Consider the following 22974-nt stretch of genomic DNA (forward strand, 5'->3'; position numbering starts at 1 on the left):
TTGGAGGGAATTCCAACACCTCCTGAGGTAGTGTTTTTCATTGCTGCTCCGCTTAATTCCCCATCGTGCGCTGGGCCAGGTGCAAGCTTGTAACTTGCCCGCCCACGAAAGGCCTTGTCTGATTAGATTGGCATCCTTTGCCTTCCTTTGTTTAAGTGAAGGCAGATTTCTAGCTGTCTGGTTTGTATTTATATTTAGACATGGCCATCTAGGTGCTATCCTCTGTCGCTGGGACCCAGTGAGTTCTCAGTAAGCCTCCTCCAATCTGGTGTCCTCCCCCTGGCCTGTTTTTTTTTTAATTCACCCCCAGCCAGCATGGCCAATGGTTGAGGGTGATGGGAGTTGTAGTCCTACAACACTCGGAGGGTGGCAGATTGGGAAAAGCTGTTCTGGGTATTCTGGAGACTTACTCAAATCTGTTCTGGGCCTTGTAAATCCTCATAGCAGGACTCGTTCACTCCCAGTCCCACTGTCCCAGGAATCGCATAGAGTGCTTGTTCTTCCCCACCACACACTGTTGGCTCCTCCTGCCCATGCATAGGAATACTAGCAGTTCAGGACCCACTGGGTGGCAGAGAGCTGTCTCTCCCTCTCATACAAGAAGACATAATGCTCTCTCTAGTCCTGCTCAGATCCTATCCTTTATGCGATCTTAATCAAGTGGAAGAAAACAGAGATGTGTCCACTGGCCTGGGGGGGGGAGGAGGGGCTGAACAGAAGAACTTGTTCTACATGAGGTGCAAGCTCCAGGACCCTCTTACAAGCTCTGAGAAGTGCGTAAGTGGATTAGACCTCTGGTTTGCAGAAGAACTGACACTTGGTTCTAGTGACAGCAAATAGTGTCTAAAGGGCATTTGTCTCTCATGTGTGATAAATATATCACGGCAGACTGCCGCATCCACGTATAAATCTGCACAATCAAGATTGGAAACCATGGAGGTAGCCTGTGACTGTAATGGAGACTCCCTTTTTCGTGACGTATGGACAGCAAGGCTTTGATGGCGGAACTGAGGCAAGTGGGTGCAGCCCCATTCTCTCCCTCCTTGTGATTCAGATCATGAGGAGGATAATGCCTGAATATGACTTCTCTTTCTTTTTTCTAGAAGAGGGACTGCATTGGCTGCTCAGTGTTTGGGATGTTACTTGTTCTTTTCCAACACCGCTTTTGACTGGATCTATCAAGTCTCACAAGGCTGCACAAGATCCAGGCCCCCGTGTAAACATGACGACATATAATCTACAATTTAACCTCACATTTTTCCTCACTGGAATGGGTTTGCACAAGTCCCCCACCACATCCTGGGTTCCTGAGCCTAAGTAAAGTGCTTCTTTCTCCCTTCACCCCATGCTTGTGTCTTGTTAATGGAAGGAATTCCCCTAGCCCACACACTCAACGGAATGTCCTAATCTTTACGGAGAAAGTGCACACATGCTCACCCTCTTATGACATCATTTTAATATTACAAAACTGTAACATGCCCGTCCTTAATTTTCTTTTCTCTGTGCTTAGACTTCACCCTCCTTTTTGAAACCTTGGGGCTCTCTTCTAAATCTGCATCAACATCTTCCTTAAAATTGTGGTGCCCAGAACTGGTATAGGTGAGTGTGTGTGTAGAACACTCCAGATGGGATTAATTTGCCTTAAAATATTTTTATCCTGCCTTTCTTTCTGAAATAATTAAATATGGTATCAGATCTGACATATACAAAAATCCCTTTTCTTCCAGGACTGTTCTCCATTTGTCGCATGAGAAGGCCACTCTGGTGAGCTGGTAAATACATAGGTTGGGATGGATTTCTAATGAGCTCCCCTTCTTAGAACTTTTTTCTCTTTCTCTGCAGCATCAGAAGTGTTTTTTGATAAAGAACCTGCTTCAAGTGGTGTTTTTTTCCATGATAACCATAGTATGTAGCCCAGTAATGCTGAGCCATTATTATTTTTTTTTTAAATGAGATTTCTAAAGTTTAAATTGGATTTTTACTGAAAAATAGCAAATACTAAGTTTCTTTTAAAAATAACTTTGTTAATATTACATAATAAGGGTTTGCGTCAGATTTAGACAAATCCCAGGATGTGCCTCGGAGGAATTTTTGACTTGCCAGAGGCAAAGCAGAACCTGTAAGACGCAGCATGAGCCAACGCAGGGTCCTCTAAAGCACTTAGTGGTAATTTAGCAATCCAGACATTAAACAAATGCTGCAGGCTAGAGTCTGCTGAAAGTGAAAGTAATGTATCTAAGCTTACCATAATGCCATTATTGAGGGAAACCTCCATTGTGACTGACGAATGAAGCTCATATCATAGAATTGTAGAGTTGGAAAGGGCCTATAAAGCCATCGAGTCCAACCCCCTGCTCAATGCAGGAATCCAAATTAAAGCATACTTGACAGGTGGCTGTCAGCTGCCTCTTGAATGCCTCCAGTATTGGAGAGCCCACCACTTCCCTAAGTAATTCGTTCCATTGTCATACCACTCTAACAGTTAGCAGGTTTTTCCTGATGTTCAGTTGAAATCTTGCTTCCTACAACTTGAGTCCACTATTCCATATCCTGCACTCTGGGATGATTGAGAAGAGATCCTGGCCCTCCTCTGTGCTATCATATCTCCCCTCAATCTTCTCTTCTCAAGGCTAAACATGCCCAGTTCTTAGTCTCTCCTCTTTGCTTTCCAACAACGTCAAGTGGTTGGTTCCATTGGCCTCTCTTTATAGGCATGGTTACAAAGAGTTGTTAGAAAGATACAAGAAAGCCAATACCAACGTAAGAAAAATATCCTTCTTTAATTGAAAATACATTGCATAATCACAGTCACTTTTTAATACTCTCTAGTACTTCATATAGTTATAAATAATTGTGTGCTGTGTAGCTTTTTAAATGTGTACAAAAGGACAAAGCTTGTGTCTTTTATAAAAAGGGGAAAGTAATGAAATTATGGGTCACATTGTTAACCTTCAGTTGCTTCCTCTCGTTTACTATGAAATACGATCTCAAAGAGAGATTGGCCACAAATCTACGGAGAACAAGTTTGCTCTTGCCCCAGATCAACTCATTACTGTGAGGATTACCTAGGGAAAATTTCTAGTGAATTGTCTGCACAGTCACAGACGAGATCGGACAAGGATTGCATTAAGATCTCAAGGGATTACTCTAAGGCCATATAATATTTCTTCCTTTTTTGTTTATTTATTCATGCCCACTGGGAAATCTTTAGCAAAAACTTTTCAATGTTTGCCTTTAAGCTAATTTTTGGATACTGCTAACCACCACATAAACACAAATGTGCACATATATGTAGTAGGGCTGCAGATCTTATGCACTCTTACTTGGGAGTAAGTCCCCTTGAACTCAGTGGAACGTGCTACTAAAGGAACCTGCACAGGATCAGATTGCATATCTTCTAAGGTGAGCCATTCTACTGAAACCAATAGGACTACTGTTAATAATAGTGTTTAGTCAGCATTATGTAGCATCTTTGGAATTGTGGCCTTGTAAAAAACATTTTCTAGTAAACCAGTATATTTTATAGACACATTAAGCTATAGCTTTTAAAAAGCAAAATATAAAAAAATTCTTTTGACAACATGTAATATTCTCATTACAATAAACATTGCAAACTGATTGATTATATTTGTTGTGGTAAACTAGTGCAGAGAGGTAAGCAGCGGTAACGCAGCTGAAGTTCTGCTCACGGCTGGAGTTCGATTCCAATGGAAGGAGGAAGTCGAATCTCCGGTAAAAGGGGTCGAGGTCCACTCAGCCTTCCATCCATCCGTGGTCGGTAAAATGAGTACCCGGCGTATGCTGGGGGGTAAAGAAAGGCCAGGGAAGGAACTGGCAATCCCTCCCCATATATACGGTCTGCCTAGTAAATGTTGCAAGACGGCACCCTAAGAGTCGGAAACGACTCACACTACAAGTGCGGGGACACCTTTACCTTTTTTAAACTAGCAATGGGCATGATCCCGTAAATGCAGTCACTCAGCTCATTCCTGCTGAAAGTAATGGGACTTAAAAGTACTTAATATTTGCTGGATCATACCCATATTATTTCTTTTTGTCATTCTTTCTGTTTCCATGTTCTCTTAATCCCTCCCCCCCCAAAAAAATCCAAGGGGCCAATCCAGTTGGTCCATTGCTCATGCTGTTAAGATAATAAAGTGTTGAGTAAATTGAACTAAATTAGTACTATTGAGATTTTCCTGAAGTACTACAAGATATTTGAAATCCCATGGGCAATGCAATCCTCAAAGCAGCACCTAGATTTAAATGGGGAGTATATTCAGTATATTCTTTTTTGACCATGTACCAGCCATAATCTTTTCCCCAAAAGCATAATATTAGAATTGTATACAAGCTGTAGCTGACTCTGAACACTTGAAAGGGAATATGGAAGAACAAATTATATGACCGTGGTCATTTTACCATAGATGCATGGATCAGAAATTTGATTACAGTAAATTTTATCATGGATGTTAGGTGGACAATGGCTTAAATCTAGCATAATCTGAGGACTAGTCATGAAAATGCTTCATGCACATAACAAAGCAGACTGTTGTTATCTATGGGTTGTACTGTTACAAGACTGGGTCATCTGTTGATCACTGCGAGTGGACATATTGCTATGATTTCACCTAAAATATCATTCCCTGATTTGGGTCAAGGATTTGGCAAAATAATCTTGTGATATCTTTGTACTCAGAGCAACAGAAAACAGGAACAGTTTTGAAATCTGAATATGGAGAGAGAGATTAGAATTTTTACTTGGAGTGTAGCCAATGGTGAAGAGCAGCCATTGGATGCTGCAGGAGTAACTCTATGGGAAATTGCTGCTGGCCCAGCCCTATCGCTACCTGTTGTTGTTTTTTAGGAATCCATTTACTTCCAATAGGCTCTGCTTATATTTTTGTAAATTAAAAACACACTGGAAGGATCGTAAGTCTCCAATGCTTTCTTACTTGAAGGAAGCTAAACCTTGCTGTGAAGCCAATGAATTTTTCACCATTCATAGAAGGAGGACAATTAATAGTGCATAAAACTATATTGACACAATTATCCTGCTATACAAAGGGCATTTTATGCATAGAAATATATTTCCACATGGAGATCTTCCTTTCAGGTTTGATCCCACATGCATCTGCAGGGGAAAACAAGTCCCAATTCCCTTAACCAGGAGGGGCACTTTCTCAGTGAAGCTATGCACCATGCGCACTGCATATTAATTGCTGGTACTCTAATCTGTTGGGGGACACCAAATCCTAGCAGCACCATCCTCTCCTACCAATTGGTCAGGTGCAGAGCTTGGAAAAGTTACTTTTTTTGAACTACAACTCCCATCAGCCCCAGCCAGCATGACCACTGGATTGGGCTGATGGGAGTTGTAGTTCAAAAAAGTAACTTTTCCAAGCTCTGGTCAGGTGTCTTTGGCACTCCAGATGTTGCTGAAATGCAATTCCCATCACCCCTGGCCATTGGCCATGTTTGCTGGAAGTAATGAGAGTTGTACCATCTGGGGAAGGGAGGGGGGCAAAGGTTCCTCAATAGGTGATCTACTTTTCAGAGTTGACTGCATTGAGCATATATGTTACATAGGAAAACTCACATGCAGCAGGGCACACAGAACTGCTGTGTATGAGGATTTCTGGCTTAGGATCATTTTATTGGCATATATATTGCACCTAAAATGGGGAATTATTCAAGGTTGTCATCTCCTGGCTGGAAAATATAATCTATAAATTGGCTAACAACACTGATATTTGGCCATTTAGTGTTTTTCTAAATTTCACTGTTCTACTAAGAAATGGGAAATGTCACATTTGTAGCTGTCTCTGACTACAAATTATGCAGCTGCAGATATCTTAAGGATATCCATATTCATATAAGGATATTTAGCAATGTTTTTGCTCTAAATCAGACTCCATTGCCAAGTCCACATGTAGACTTCATTCTGGGGCTACTTATTGAGCTAACAAATACAGTTGGATTGCATCACTGCCAGTAAATATCTCTGTAAAAAAAGGAAATTGAGAGAAAAAGTTTGGACAATAAAACATATAATTTCATACATTATCAGTGCATTTTAAAAAATATTTTACAACTCTTTTAAACAATGCAGTCTATAAACCATTTAAGCCACAGTACTAGTACGTAACCCAGCTTACAGGCCACTTGGTTATAGAAAGTTATCCTAGTGGTCCTGGAGCACTCTCGTCTGTTTCAGAGAACCTGCTGTTACAGATGTAGGATTTTCCCATCTTTGCTAATATTAGACCACTGCATGAATGCCGAAAGTCCCTGCACTGCATACCCTGTAACCTTGGAATGGGCATGGTGAAGTTGAGAAGGCATACAATGATTTTCAGCTCCACAGTGTACAACTACACACCTTCCACTCCCACCAGCATAATTATGTAATGTCAGGGAGTTAGGTGACAAGCAAATGGAGGTCAATGGCTTGGCAGAATTATCTGGGAGTTTCTCAAGGAGCAGAGTATCTCCAACGCACTATTCAAAACGAGCTCCTTTAAAATTGTCTACAATTTAAAATTCCAAATGCAGTAGCTGCTCTGAGATATAGAAAGGTTCAGAATATACATCCATCATGGTCAACCAGCAAACTGTCCACAATGGAAAAGAAAATGGACAGGAAGGAGGCTGTGTAGGTGGGTGTTCATACTGTAGCTATATTTACAAATACCAAGTTTGGCTGGTCTTTGACCGTAATAAAGATACTTGACTTGACTATATTTACAAAATCTTTTCTCTAGGTGTGAGAATAAGATCTAGAAATCTTGGGTCACAGCCAAATGATGACTAAGAGCATGCTTTAGTGCTGGTATTATTTGCATAAAAAGGTTGCTGGATCAGACCAAAACCTATCTAGGGCAGCATTTCATCCCCACAGTGGCCAACCAGATGCCCATGGGAAGCCCGCAAGCAGGGCATGAGTGCAATGGCACTCTCCCATTCATGCTTCCTAGCAATTAGTATTTAAAAACATACTGCCTGATACTGAATGTACTATATAGTCATCATGACTAACCACTGGTCTGTAGCACTTCAGGTAGCAACCAGGAGATCAAATATTTGAATGCTACTCATGTTAAAAACAAACAACTCCATGTACACAAAAGCTAGAATGTCAAGGAAGAGTGTATCAGGAACCCTTCTTTCTAACATAAAAGTTTTGTACATACAAACTGATCTTGTTTTTGTATGGGGAACACTGAAGTGTGCAATTCTCGACCAACAGTCTGAACTGGTACATTCTAGCAATAGATACTTCACACTGAGAGCTGATCATCTGGTTTGGCTCTTAATTTGATCCTGCCCACAGTGCTTTAAGTAAGGGAATGTGGTAATTCCACTGAAAATGTATAAACTGGCCTGTTGATTTCCATGGGGCTAAGATGGATATGCACAAGTATGCTGGCTTAAGTGACTTGTGGACCACTATCCTACAAAGTTTCAACTCTTTCCAAGTCACAAGCTCTATTTAATGGTTGCCTTCTCTGTGAGTTCTGGAATCTTTTGTTGCAGTTCTTTCTTTGTACTCTTCTCCGGATCCCAGATCCGCTATGTCCTGATAATTTGTAAATTCCTGAGGTAATGGAAACTCTTCTGTTGATGAATGAGTCCTGTGGCCAAACACCCGCTCCTGCAGCTCAGCAATGTCATTCCTGATGTCTGCCATCATCAGCAACAAGAAGTCAAAAGAACCTGGTGGCCCCTAGAAATATTACAGGTATGACAAGTTACTAATCCTGCATGTTCTTTACATATTATTATTACCACTACTACTACCACCACTACTTAAATTTATATCTTGCACCTCCCCAAAGAAGCCAGAGGGATAAAACAATAAAAAACATCTTAAAAACGATTCTAATACAGATGCCAATTGGGAAAAGGTCTTTACTTATAAGGCTTATTGAAAGAGGAAGGTCTTCAGTAGGAGCCAAAAAGGCAACAGAAATGGCACCTGTCTAATATTTAAGGGGACGGAATTCCAAAGGGCAGGTGCCACAACACTAAGCGTCTGCTTCCTATGTTGTGTGGAATGGACTTCCTTATGAGATGGGATCTGCAGGAGGCCCTCACCTACAGAATGCAGTGATTGATATAAGGGGTGAGATGATCTTTGATAACTTATATTATCAAAGAACCAGTTTTGTCTAGGTTATCAAAACAGAGGAAGGAAATTATCAAGTTTTGGGGGGGAAATCCCTACCTGAATCTTTCCTAAATGCAAATTTCAGATGAGAAATGTTCCAATATGTGTGATTCTGTTACTCTTATTGGAGGACACCTCCAATTCAACCAAATGGCACTGGGTTTTACAATTCCACCAGAATTTGGACTGAATATCTCTCTCTCCCTCTCCCTCCCTCCCTCCCTCCCTCTCCCTCCCTCCCTCCCTCTCCCTCCCTCCCTCTCCCTCCCTCTCCCTCCCTCCCTCCCTCTCCCTCCCTCCCACCCTCTCCCTCCCACCCTCTCCCTCCCACCCTCTCCCTCCCCCTCCCACCCTCTCCCTCTCCCTCCCTCTCTAGTTTCCTCAGTCTGGAGCTCTGCTGGTGCTCCAGAGCATAAATGTTGCCCCTGAGTACGTGGACTGCTTTGACTGACTGCAGTGGGAGGGACAAAGGCATTGGTAGCCCTTGAAGGCAGGGGAGCTGTCTGTGTTTCAGAGCTTCCACTCCCAATTCAATTGGCTGGATGGGGCAATTCCAAGATGTATGTTTTGTTCAACCTGGCTGTTGATATCAGTATATTGAATATTGATGTAGGAAAAATACGTGAAGAAGTTTTAATGGGTGGTAACCAACTAAACAGTTCCACTAGTGCAAGGACTTTGGGCTGTGCAATGCAGCTTGCCTTCTATTCTTCCTGTGCTCCCCTACGTGCACCCTAGATGTGCTCTGGAGGGTTGGGGTGAACAAAGAGAGGAAAGGAAGGGGAACATTTGTTGAGCAGCTGAAATGCTTGCATTGGTGGAACTGTTTTGCTGGATGCCACCCCTTTACATTGTAGCTAGCCCTGAGGTCATATACGACAGAGGGCAGGACAGCAAATACTGATTTATTTGGAATTGGATAAATAAATACTAAATAACTGTTGCACTGGAATTGGCTATGATACTCACAGGTGGTCCCTTTTCTCCTGGTGCACCTCTATCGCCCTGTAATAAACATCATTTTCACTGATTAAAATGGAACCATAACTTGTAGACCTATTCCATGCTTCTACAGGGATCTATATTAAAAGTCCCTTTGACTTGGTAGGAATCTCTTCTCACTTGCTCCACTTAAAATCACTTACTGTGTAGTCTTACGCATATCTTATGCAAACGTAAGTCTCACTGAATTAAATGTGTATATAGGTAAGTATATAGAGGATTGTAGCCTTAGTACTCGTTAGTTTAGGTGTCAGTCAAGATGCATTTGTTTCTGCAGGCATATGAAACCAGTTGAGTACTGGGTTGCTGCTTGATTGTCATTTTGGTTCTTTGCTATTTTGATGTTCTGTGTTTTGATATTTGCTTTATATTGTTGGTTTTATGGTTTTTTTCCACTGTAGGGATTTGTATAATTTTAATATATTGTGATTTACTGGACTGGAAACCTTTGGATTGAAGGTCAGAAAACAAATTAAATAAATGCCAACATAAATAATAGTGGTTCAGATCACAGAGTCAGTGTATTGATATTTTGGATTACCTACCAAAAGTTACACTTGCAGCAAACTTTAAGTATACTTACTGAGAAGTCCTAGTGAGTTCAATGGGACTTTCACCAAGTGTATTTCTTACTGAAGTCAATAGAATTTTCACATTACTAAGTGTGAAGCCTTAATTTTGTTTACCATTTACTACATATCAAAATGAAGTATCATATTTCCAACTAAAATATTTTATCTTCTGCAAGAATTCAAACCAACAAATTGCATAGGCTTTGAAGATTAGTCCAAGCAGGGAAAAACTCTGAAACAAAGAACAATCCCAGAATCCATCCATATTGGGAGTAGTTCCAGTCAACATGACCATAACATAAGTGAACACTAATTTACACATAGATGTAGGCTGAAAATATTTCCAAGTAATATGAACAGATGGACAGCATTACAGGCTACCTAGACACAGTATGGAACCTTCACCTTTTTAAGGAGAAATGGGTACAAACATGTCCTAAAGGATAAAATCTGCACCACTTAATGCAATAGATTTGTGGTTCCATTATTATATCAGAACTTGGATCTGCAGAGGTCTTGGGTTTGGAACCCAAGGGATTCCAAATATCCCAAGGGATATCAAGTGGAGATTCAGCCTGTACATTACCATCAAACTAGTCAGGAGAGAACTACAGGGAAACAATCTAGGTCGGCAAATAGGTCACGTGATACACCTGATTCATATAAAATAGTTCCAGTCTGGTTTTGGCACAGAAACAGCCTTGGCAGCCCTGATTTATGACTTTTATCAGGAGAGAGACAAGGGGAATGTGACCCTGTTGGTTTTCCTTGATCTCTCAGAAGCTTTTGACACCACTGGCCATGGTGTCCTTCTGAAGCGACTGAAGGAGGTGGGAGTTGGAGGTACTGTGTTGCAGTGGTTCTGCTCCTACCTGCAAGGCCTCTACCAGAAAGTAGTACTAGGAGATAGCTGAATTGGGCTCAGTAGCTCACTGGCACCCAGCGCAGTGCTTTCAGGACAGGACACGCATGGTCCCATTGGGCTGTCCCACTTACCAACCTAGCAGCCACATTCTGCACTAGCCACAAAGGGGCACTGTTTGTTGTTCCTTGTGATAGGCCTGCTTTACCCTCTGCCTTTCTTTTGCTTCCCAGTTTGACAAGGAATGACATTTGTTAAAGTAAGAGCATACTTCATAGGAAAATATCCTTGCTCACCTTTGCTCCATCTCTTCCTGGTGCCCCCGGAGGACCCTGTAAGACAAAACCACAGTCCTTAAAAACATTAAATAATATGACCAATAGAAGGTGTACATTTATGGAATGGAGGAAGAATACTGACCACAGGGCCCCTTCTGCCCTGCTTAATATGGGACAAGTCTGGAGATGGCCCCATAGGCCCCATTGCTCCTCTGGGGCCTGGCAGACCTGGAGGGCCGAGAGATCCAGGACTCCCTTGTGGACCTGTGGCACCTGCAATAAAAAGGAGACAGGTAAGGCTGCCAGTGGGCTCATATTTGTGGTTGGTGAATGGGGCTAATTTAAGACAACAATGGGGAGAAGCAGTGCCCCTGCTTTAGCTTATATCTCAACTGCTGGGAGTTCTAAAGCAGCAACACTCAAACACTTGGCTTATTGAATCTGGACAATTACCAGGCCTACTTGGAACATGAAACACAGTTCTCATCAGTTGTGCACACATATTACTACTTTATTGTATTTAACAATATTTTTATACTGCTCACTGTCAAAACAAGGTTTTTCGTTTATAAATATAAAAAGTGCAGTTAAAAGATGAGCCAGCAGATCAAAATGAGCATTCAACAGTATTTAAAAGTACATCAAAACTCAAGTGAATAAAAATATGTTTGCCTAGTTCAAAACAGAAGCAAGGTTGACAGCAGGCAAGCCTCCCAAGGGTGGGCATTCTATAATCAGGGTGCCATAGCCAAAAATGCCCCCTCTTAGCATTTAGTATCACTTCATCATCTCAGCCTTACATCCTCTTGGATACTTCGCACACTGCTGGATGCATTATTTTAATTACAAACTGGAAGCACAGGAAGTAGTGCCTATAAAAGAGAAGGTAAAAAAAGAAGTGTGGCTTCAGAAGCTGTCAGGTATCAACAATAGAATGTTCACAGCAGTCCAGCTTTGTAAGTGAAAGTCTTACCCACGGTTATGAATAGTTGGGCTGTGTGGGCAAGGAAAAAAAACCTTTGCATTCAAACCTGTGCACATTGTTTGAAGCCACAGACCTGAATTTACAAGATCTGAACAGGGTGGTTCATGACAGATGCTATTGGAGGTCACTGGTTCATAAGGTCGTCATTAGTCGTAATAGACTTGAAGGCACACAACAACAACAACATTTACTACAAAAGGAAGTACAATTTCACAGAACTCCACCATACTGTGAAAGTTTAATATAAGCATCTGGTTGCAGGAGAGACTAACTAGTAGCCATCTGCCTAGAAGGCTGCATCATCTGCCTTGCGTCTTGGCCAAAATGAGATCACATCAACAAGTAGATTATGCTGTAATATGTATAAACAAAAAGTCCACTTAGTAAACAAGTTGTGCTTTATTACATCATATTAATAGTAGTAATATTTATGTTAGCCCCTTTTTCTCCTCAATAAATGCATATAAAGAGAACAAGCAGAAAGATCTTCCAGGTTGAGGTTTGCAAGGAAAGTTCAGAAACCTTTTTCAATTCCCAGTCTATGGGAATCCCTAATCACACAGTAAACATATTGCTTGGGAGTGAATGATTTTCAGTTAGGAGAAGAAAATTAAGCTTACAGCACCTTGGACAGCTTCTGGTATGGAAAAAAACAGATGGAACAAGTCATGCTCTAGGTCCCTAACTCCTCCCCACACACAGATTAGAAAGATAGATAGGTAGATTAGACAGATAGACGGATATAAATATTAGGGGAGATGCATGACTGTCCCTGTTCTGACCTTCTTGTAAGAATTGTAGTATATAAATGGGATAAAAACATAAAATGTAGCTTTTCTAGGAAACCTTTAATCGTCTCCTGCTTTATTGCTTTACCTGGAGGACCCCGATCACCTGGCTGTCCAGGAGGACCTGGTATAAATGCATTGGATGCAAGTACTTTTTCCCCTGTGATTGGTTTGCTAAGGTCAGCAGCATTATTTGGTAACAAAGCAACCTGCAATAAAGAAAGCATCATCAACCACAAGCCCTTAAGCATATTCATTGACATCTAGTTGAGTTTTTGTTGTATATGACTCCAAGAATCAACATAACATTCTTTCAGTGCATTACCCTTACTTCATGACTAAGTCTACAGGTCTATCCTCTGAAAGAGACATAGAGTGGAGCAACGATTAGTGTGCTAGACTTGGACTGGAGAACTCACTGCTATTTGTTGGATCACTCAAGATGTCATGCTAACCTCTGGCTGGCGGTGGTGGGGCTTGATGGGAGGTTGCAGTCAGCACAGCATCCACAGCTTTGGTGCTTGCATCGCTCATGGTGGAAGGTTAGGGGGCAGGAAAAATGCCCCTTTGCCAAGCCATCTCCCAGACTGTTGCAGAAAAGAGGCCCAAAATCAGGCCCACTGGCATCATATGATGGCAGCAGGGTCAGCACAAGATCTTCCTTGCCCCCCAAACACACTGTTTTGGTAGTTTCTGACCACCATTTGGGCAGGAGCACTGTGGCACTTCTTGCTGGCAGGGCTTTCCTGCCAATGGTGAAATTCCCTTGCTGGCAAAGGCCAGTGGAGCCAGGCAAGGTTGGGTGGTGGGACACCTCCATCCCCTGCAAATTCTCTATGGCATGGTGGATTAGGGGTCTGGATTGCTCTGCCCTTCATCCTCTCTCTGTCTGACCTGCAGCAGCTCCCCAAAGGCTTCAGCAGGCGTCTGACCCAACTCAGTTAACCACAGATTTCTTAAACTAGGAGGTGGGAAGCCTGCAGCTCTCCTAATATTTTTTTTGAATTCTACTCCCATTAGCCTCAGCTGCAGTGGCCAATGGTCAGGGATGATTGGAGCGAAGAACACACTGTTGGATTAGACCAAAGGGCTATCAAGCTCAGCATCATGTTTTCCAAATGTCTCTGGAAAACCCCAAGCAGGACATGAACACAATAGCAACTTTTCACTAGTATTCAGAGGCATGCTGCTTTTGAACTTGAAGGTAGCATGCAGCCATCATGACTAGTATCCACTGATGGCCTTATCCTCCATGAATTTGTCTAGTCTGCTTTTAAAAGCCATCTAAGTTAGTGGCCATCACCAATGTGGGAGCGAATCCCATAGTTAAACTATGCACTGTGTGAAGAAATACTTCCTCTTCTTGATGTAGGCCAGCAAAATCTGGAAGGCCATCAAGTTCCTTAGCCCTGGGCTATAACAGAGGTGCCAAGAGAACTGGGATCTTCTGCATTCAAAGCATGTGCTCTAATACTGAGCTATGGTGTTTTTGCGTCCAAGGGCTCAGAATACTTACGGCATGAGAACACTTTCTCTCCCTGCTGAGTGTACACATATGCAATTTTAGTTTTATAGCCAACTCATTTATCTCTAGCAGATAACATAGGCACTTTAATAAAGGACACGTAGGGGCAACAGATGCCAGCCTGCTTAGTCAGCCTGGCTCTGAATCTTGCACAATGTAGGCTAAACCACCCACTCACTCCAATCAGTTCATTCTTCACTATCTCCTGGAAAGAAGCATCTCCCTCTTGTAGACTCTGGAGCCAAGCCCTGTGCTTTGATGTTGAGTATTATCATCTTAGCCAGACACCAGGATGCACTGATCTAATTTCTGTTCCATTCCACCTTCTTGATTCAGGCTTGGAACCCCTGTTGAAAATGATCTCACTCCAAGTCTCCCTTCATGCATGAATCTTTCTCCATAAGGATATAAATACTTGCATAGAATAGTTTCCAAAAGGGGAACAGTCACAGTAATGGGATCTAATCCTCACTCTCGCCTGTACATTTGAAGAGGTTCCGTGCAGGAACTGTTGCTCAGTTGGCCTGGAGATGGATTGCTTGGATCCAGTCTAAAATTTATTTCTAATTAAATACATACTTACATGTATCTGAGTAAGCAACATATACACTGAGAACTTTTCCACACATGGGAATGCTTGCTTGCATGCTTGGATTGCCTGTTATTTATTTCTTTTGGCAAAGGGCTCCTTCTGACTAGTTTTGCAAATCTGTCAAGAGGATGGTGGAGAAGAAGTGTGTTTTTTTTTTTTAATGTACCTCTAGGGGAATCCTTTCTATCACGTTTGCCACAGAACCCCTGAGTGCTGAAGAGAATCCTGGGACACAATTTAGGGCTTAACATCAGTTCACAGTTGCAATTTGCCAGGTCTATTGGGGTTTATTCTAACACCGCAAAGGGCTGAGAGTGAGACCCAGAGAACATACCAAACACTACTGTGGCTGCACGCTGCAGGAGGAGATTGGTGATGACAGGCAAGCTGTATGCCAGGGAAACTTGCCTACTATGGCTGGTCTTCCAACCAAGAAAAGGATAAGCTAATAAGGTTCTAAGGATCTTAGAGATCTCCAGAACCAACATTTCATCAGGCTAGAGCTGGGCTGAAATGGGCCTCCATTTTACTGCCCCATTTGTGCCGAACATACCATCAGTGGCAGGCAGAGCTGCTTTTTGCATCCACCATCTTATTTCCCCATAATGTCCAAGACACAGCACTGTAATTTTGTTCTGGTATATTCTGGGGGAATGGTGGCTTTTGAAATGCCCCAGAAAAACATCTACTGCCACCTGGAAAGCTCTCTTATGGGTGAACCTCCCCCAAATTGCCCCCGATTTCAGCCCCCTTTTGCTCCACCCTCCAAAATGGCATATCTAAAGTCTGAAGATTTGCACTTTAAGCTTGGCGTTACGTCACACTATTAGATTCATTATGATACTTCCCTGAGTGAATTTCTCTTGCTTGTGATAAACAAGTTTCCTCGTGGCTTTTTCTTCTGTAGGTTTTACAGAATAAAGTTGGCTTCATAACCTTAAGCATTTCCCCCCCCCATGGACTCATATGACCTTTTTCCTTTTGTCATCTAGGTAAATTGTGAGATCCATCACAATCCAGTGCAAAACACATATTACATCCTTCACAAAACTCAGTTTCCACATGGATCTCCATTATGGGTTATTGCTTTTTAAAAACAAACAAAACCCCAAGCTGTATTTTAAGAAAAATGATTTTGCAAAGCCAACTGTAGATTCCTCTACCCCATTATACAGTTGCAAAAGGAGTATTTGTCCATAAAAAAGTCCAAAACCGATTGTCATAAAGAGAACACAGCATGAGGGCGCCTTCCTTTGAGGTTTTGGTCTCTCATTCACCAGAAAACAGTATGTGAAAACTACATACAGTTCAACTTCATTATGTGGGGTTATATTAATTCACCCCATAGATGTGGATAATACAGAAACTGATTAATGTGGCTCTGGTGAAAGTCACCACTCAGTAGGGATGGGATCCATTGGCTGGTGCCTGTTCGAAAGTATTCCATTGACCTAACAGGCTGTTATCGATTAGAGTTTGTTCTTTGTCTGCTAGCTGCTGCTTTTACCTATGCATGCTTTCCCCTTGGAAAAAATACAGATATTAGTATCGATACAGTACAGCCCCATTCATACGGCAGGTTAGGTTCCAGACCCCCGCTGGAAAGTGAAAACCGCTGAAAAGCGGATCAGCTGTAGCGCAGGGGTCTGGAACCTAACCCACTGATCTCATCAGAGGAAGAGAAGATCAGATCTTCTCCTCCTCGGGCACGATCAGCTCGAGCGGGAGTCTGATCGCGCCAGAAGAGAGAAGATCAGCTGTAGCATGTTACAGCTGATCTTCCCCTCCTCCGGCGCGATCAGCTGGAGTTCGGGAGTCTGACTGCCCCAAGGAGGAGTAGATCAGGTGTAGCATGCTACAGCTGATCTTCCCCTCCTCCGGCACCATCAACTCGAGCAGGGGAGTCTGATCGTGCCAGAAGAGGAGAAGATGGACTGTAGCGAGCTACAGCTGATCTTCCCCTCCTCCGGCGTGATCAGCTGGAGTGCGGGAGTCTGACCGCCCCAAGGAGGAGAAGATCAGGTGTAGCATGCTACAGCTGATCTTCCCCTTCTCCAGCACCATCAGCTTGAGCAGGGGAGTCTGATTGTGCCAGAAGAGGAGAAGATGGACTGTAGCGAGCTACAGGTGATCTTCCCCTCCTCTGGTGTGATCAGCTGGAGTGCAGGAATCTCCAGCCCCCCTCCAGCTGATCGCCCCGCTGGCGCTGTATTACGGAACACCAAAAAGAGGGGCACCGAGAATCAGGGCCCTACTGTATTGATATTTTAAAAGGAAATGTTGATAAAGGAAATATAAACAGAAGGAAATATCAAAAAAATTGATATTTATATCAATATTTCAGATGCAGTTAAAATCAGTTTCCAAAAATCACTACATAAAAATCAGCTGCAGAAAATCACGACATAAAAATCCAATCTGCCATGATAGTAAGAGAATTAATAGAAAATGTAATACCAAATCCGAACTGGGCAGAATTCTAGCGCATCCCTACCGCTCAGAAGGGATAGATCATCTGGTTCTAGGGCTACTCATTGTCCTAAATGAGATTATCCAAATGAATTATCCTATCTGAAAACGTCCCCAAGTGACTGTGCCTTTAAAGCTTCCAAGAAACAAGATTCCACAGTCTCCCTAGGCAATAAATTCCAGTGGTGAACTTCTCTATTAGAATATATATTTTTCTGCAACAAACACATGGAATATCTTATTTAAATATTTCACTCTGGCAAAATCCATTAAAAATTTCTTGAAAACTCTTGTACCTTTTGTTTCAGTTGCAACACCGTCTGTTTGATTTGATAGAACTCTTTGCAGGAGGTACAGCACGCCCCTGGTTTCACCACATTGTCAGTCTTCTCAGAAAACCCTGCTAAAAAAACAGATAACAAATATTCCAATACATTTTTTGAGTGGGAAGAAAACAGACCAGGAAGAGAAATGCCAAAGAAAGCTGTGAAGAGACACTGAGTCTTTGAAGTTTTTCTTCCTGGCCATTCCAGGAGATGAAGGGGTGCCCTAGTTATTAACAACCTTTTTCAGTTCTGAATCGCCATGAAAGGTTGTACAGATCCACAGTAAGCCAGCTGCAAACAGTCTTAGTAACAGCTGTTTCCAGTTAGCAGGTCTTAATGCCCCTTTGTCAAACTCCTTTTTATATCTTGTGAGGGGAAAAAAAGGTGTTTACCTCTCTACTTTTATCTGAGTCTTTACTGTAGAGGAACTGTATGGGATCCACAATGATTTATAATTCCCCTTCAAGGGCCAATTTTCATACACTGTAAATTGTGTCAATATCCCATGCAGTGAGACCTTTGGCTTGCACTTTGCACAAAGGGTGGTCTTTATCATCACTGATTATGTTTTCTGTGCAATGGGACTCTTAAGATCAGAAAGTGTCAGAGCCACAATCACAAAAAAGGAACCCTAAAACATTTAGCAGTACAGTGCTGAAGCCATCAGAATGCAGAGAACTGAGAACACAAGTAGTATCACAATATGATATTCTTTAAGGAGTTTAAAATATTTAGGACAAGCACAATATACTTATTATTATTATTATTATTATTATTATTATTATTATTTACAGTTCAGTTGGCAAATGTCAGAGCCAGCACCAATCACGTTGAGGGCAGCCAGGGTGAAACAGACGCAAGGGTGGAAAGTCTCAAAAAGGAATAGGAGTCCAGGAGCGAGTCTCAAGTTGCTCAGATCTGTGACCTGGAAGCCTTTTTCAGGGTCAGGGAGACTCACTTGACTAATCTTATCTCATTTTCTGATTGGGTAACCTCTCTGGTAGACTGTGGGAATGCTGTGGACATAATATATCTCAGCTTCAGCAAAGCTTTTGACAAAGTGTCCCGTGATATTTTGATTAGCAAGCTAGCTAAATGTGGGCTGGATGGAACAGGTGGATCCACAGCTGGCTACAGAATCATACTATAAGAGTGCTTATCAATGGTTCCTTCTCAACTGGGGGGAGGTAACAAGCAGGTTACCGCAGGGCTTGATCCTGGGCCTAGTGCTCTTCAACATTTTTATTAATGACTTGGATGAGACGTTGCAGGGAATGCTTATCAAATTTAGAGATGATACAAAATTGGGAGGAATAGCTAATACTCTGGAAGACAGGAAAAAATGAAAAAATGAACAGAATGAAATTTAACAGGGATAACTGCAAAGTTCTACACCTAGGAAAAAGAAACCAAATGCACAGTTATAAGATGGGGGATATTTGGCTCAACAATACTACACATGATGAGAGTTTTTGGGATTGTTGTTGATCACAAGCTGAATATGAGTTAACAGTGCAATGTGCCTGCAAAAAAGGCAAATGCTATTTTAAGCTGCATTAACAGAAGTACTGGTTCCCCTCTGTTTGGCACTGGTTAGGCTTTATCTTGAGTACTGCGTCCAGTTCTGGAAACTGCACTTTTAAAAGGATGCAGACAAATTGGAACAGGTTCAGAGGGCAACGATGATAATCAGGGGACTGGAAACAAAGCCCTATGAAGAGAGACTGAAAGAACTGGGCATGATTAGCCTTGAGAAGAGAAGACTGGGGGAAAATCTGATAGCACTCTTCAAGTACTTGAAAGGTTGCCACATGGAGGACGGCCTTGATCTCTTCTTGATCATCCCAGACTGCAGGACATAGAATAATGGACTCAAGTTGCACGAAGCCAGATTTTGACTGAACATCAGGAAAAACCTCCTAACTGTTACAGCAGTATGACAATGGAATTACCTATTACCTAGGTAATTACGTATTAATGAGGGACAATTAGCTAGGGAGGTGGTGGGCTCTCCAACACTGGAGGCATTCAAGAGGCAGCTGGACAGCCACCTGTCGGGTATGCTTTGATTTGATTCCTGCATTGAGCAGTGGGTTAGACTCAATGGCCTTATAGGCTCCTTCCAACTCTATGATTCAGTGACTTGCTCTGGTAGCTAAGAAGAACAGACTGCCTCAGAAGGTGGTGGATTCTCCTTTGTTGGAGATATTTAAGCAAAGGCTGGACAACCTTCTGTCAGAGATGCTGTTGTTGCATCTTGAATTGCAGGTCTTGCACTGAGCAGGGGTTTGGACTAGATGATCTCCAAAATCCTTTCCTATAATTTTATTAGGCTTTCTTGCTAGGTTGCTTGATGTCTGCACAATCATCTTTTTGGCAAGAACTGGCGCACAGGATCAGTGCCACTCTGATAAGCCCGAGGTTCCAAACTCATTGTGGGTTGTTCAGCTGAGTTCCAGAGGCCAAAGTGAAAATCTACCAAGAATCTGAGGCTCAGAGTTAACTTGCACAAAAGTAGTAAAACAGGCAGGAGCCAGCCTGCTGGAAAGGCTGGAGCTAACAGCCAGTGGCATTCACCAGAAACCTAAAGAAAAATTAGGTAAGTCCCACAGCTCACAAAGGCAGCAACTGAGGTCACAACCCAAGGAGATGATCTGTAGAAAGGTGAGAATCAGATAAAGGAGGAAAGCAGCCATAAGGCTAGTCCTAGCTTGCTGACCAGTACACAAATGTTCAGGATTGGTTTGGGATGGATCATACATGGATCCTAGCACCAAGAACTGAAGCCTGCACTGGGTGACCTGAGGTATTTTAAGCATGGATGACCATATCTTTCACCATCCAGCTTTGGCAAAGACGGTAAGAGTAAGGGAGATGTACCTTGCCAGCCAAGGAAGCCTACTTACACCAAATAAGCCAGAGCAAATCAAGTGATATTTCCAGATCCCTATTAAAGCTTAAGGGACAGGTTTGCTCCTTGTTCTGGACAAGTAGAAGACTGTAGCCAGCAAGAATCATGATGACACTGTAGAAATGGGGTCTGATTCCCCAGATGCTTAGGAAAGCTGGATAGGAAACAATCAAGGTCTTGCCTTGCAAATTACACCTTTTTCATACTTGCTAAGCTGTTTAGTCTCAAGCAACAGGACTGAACTTCAGCATATAACATACCTTACGCTTAGGGCTATGCATCATCTGCATTAAAAAGTAATGGAAATTATATCCCCCAAAAGTTAAATTTGTGCTCTATATAACATATGCACATTTATCAAATCTGCAGACATATTTACATTTTAAAACTTTTGAAAATTCTGTTTCACAAACCACTAAAGACCCAGAAGTTTCATCACCTGAGCCTTTGAAATCCTGCCTCACCTTCTATCTCTTCCTCAACTCAAAGCTGTTCCTGTATGTTCAGATCTGATTTTGTACCATTAAGAGACAGAAATTTGCTTTTTCAAAAGATGAAAGCTGAGATAGATGCTGAAGTCTGTCTCCAATACCAGCCTCTTTACTTGCACAGGATAATTACATAATGGTAGAAAATATATGACCCTGCTAAATAAGCTTTTAATACAGACGTAATTAGTTCCTTAAGTCAATTTTAGGCCAGCTGATACAATTTACAGCCTGATTTGAATCTGATGCACTAAGTTCAGTTGAGCTTACTCCCAAGTAAATTTACCTAGGATAGCAGGCCTTAGTTCCCCTCTCTTATATATGTTCCTAAGCTTTCTGTCCTGATGGCGAGTGCTAGAAACTTGATTTTAATAAAAATGAAAAGTGAGATTCTCAGAGTGCTTAACTCTACACCAAATTTACTTGAAGAAGCATGGAATACAAAGAGGTCTCCGAATTATTTGCCCCCTGCCTCACAGTAAAACTCTCAGAATGCATTTCTCTTAGGGTTGCCAGGCTCAGGGCCTGAGACTGATCCTGTATCTTTAGAAGAAGAGAAAGTCAGCCAAGTGCAGATGTTCTTGCAATGTTGTAATGGGAAAAACCACAAGGTGGAATTCTCCCTTCCCCCTGCACAACTTTTAAAGATACAGAAGACCTCTTGGTTGCCAGGCCTGGCTTCCATGAGGTCTTCTGTATCTTTAAAAGTTGTGCAGAGGAAGGGAGAATTCCACCTTGCGGTTTTCCCATTACAGAGTTGCAAGAACACCTGCACTTGGCTGGTTTTCTCTTCTCCTGAAGATACAGGATCAGTCTCAGGCCAAGAACCTGGCAATCCTACAGCAGTAGCAGTTGCTGCTGCTAAGATAATTATTTCTTATAGGCAATGCTTCAGTGACCTAAACTCTACTGCAATGTGAACCAGCTATTTATGAAAGGTTATTGCAATGTAAATGGTTTGTAGATTTGCAATGCTGCAGACACTTGTATCTGCCACAAGATGGCATTCGAAAGTAGATTGTTACAAAGCAGGAGGCCTATGAGTCATATTCTATATGGTGGGCTGGAATTTTAGCTAGAAACAATTCATACATTGTGATTCCAGACCAAAGGTGAGTCCTGCTGTTTATTCCCACCAATATAGTCATGTACAAATGTATCTTGTCTTGGTTTATATGCATCAGAGATAGCCAACATGGTTCTTCCAGATGTCGCTGACAATTAGCTGTGCTGGCTGGGACTGGTGGTGGTGGTGGTGGTAGTAGCAGCAGTTGATGGTGATGGTGATGATACTAATAAAAACAATTGCATCTATTAGTTGCTTTATTTCACAAAAGGTGACCCAAAGCAACTTACATGAAGCAAACATTAAAACCACATATAAAAACTAGAACAGTCTTTCCCAACCTTTCGGTCCTCAATGTTGTTGTTATGTGCCTTCAAGTCGATTACGACTTATGGCAACCCTATGAATCAGTGACCTCCAATAGCATCTGTCATGAACCACCCTGTTCAGATCTTGTAAGTTCATGTCTGTGGCTTCCTTCATGGAATCAACCCATCCCTTGTTTGGTCTTCCTCTTTTTCTACTCCCTTCTGTTTTTCCCAGCATTATTATCCTTTTCTAGTGAATCCTGTCTTCTCATTATGTGTCCAAAGTATGATTACCTCAGTTTCATCATTTTAGCTTCTAGTGATAGTTCTGGTTTAATTTGTTCTAACACCCAATTATTTGTCTTTTTCGCAGTGCATGGTATGCACAAAGCTCTCCTCCAACACCACATTTCGAATGAGTTGATTTTTCTCTTATCTGCTTTTTTCACTGTCCAACTTTCCCATCCATACATAGAGATCAGGAATACCATGGTCTGAATGATCCTGACTTTAGTATTCAGTGATATATCCTTGCATTTGAGGACCTTTTCTAGTTCTCTCATAGCTGCCCTCCCCAGTCCTAGCCTTCTTCTGATTGCTTCACTATTGTCCCCATTTTGGTTAATGACTGT

General features: G+C 42.1%; 1 protein-coding gene across 2 annotated transcripts in view; it reads right to left on the reverse strand.

Annotated features, from left to right (window-relative positions):
- Positions 1-6033: 6033 nt before the first annotated feature.
- CCBE1 (collagen and calcium binding EGF domains 1) overlaps positions 6034-22974 on the reverse strand; it is a 192273-nt gene continuing 175332 nt past the window's right edge. Inside the window, exons 6-11 of one of the 2 annotated variants that reach the window (XM_061615633.1) lie at positions 17540-17643; positions 12746-12866; positions 11027-11157; positions 10903-10938; positions 9140-9175; positions 6034-7726 (exon numbers count right to left, since the gene is read on the reverse strand). In XM_061615633.1, coding sequence (XP_061471617.1) covers positions 7493-7726; positions 9140-9175; positions 10903-10938; positions 11027-11157; positions 12746-12866; positions 17540-17643 — 662 coding nt within the window. In that variant the 3' untranslated portion in view covers positions 6034-7492. Of the gene's footprint in view, positions 7727-9139; positions 9176-10902; positions 10939-11026; positions 11158-12745; positions 12867-17539; positions 17647-22974 lie in introns of both variants that reach the window. The other variant, XM_061615624.1, reaches the window with a different exon arrangement.

The sequence above is a fragment of the Rhineura floridana genome, chromosome 1 (genome assembly GCF_030035675.1).
Source record: "Rhineura floridana isolate rRhiFlo1 chromosome 1, rRhiFlo1.hap2, whole genome shotgun sequence".
NCBI classification, from domain to species: Eukaryota; Metazoa; Chordata; class Lepidosauria; order Squamata; family Rhineuridae; genus Rhineura; species Rhineura floridana.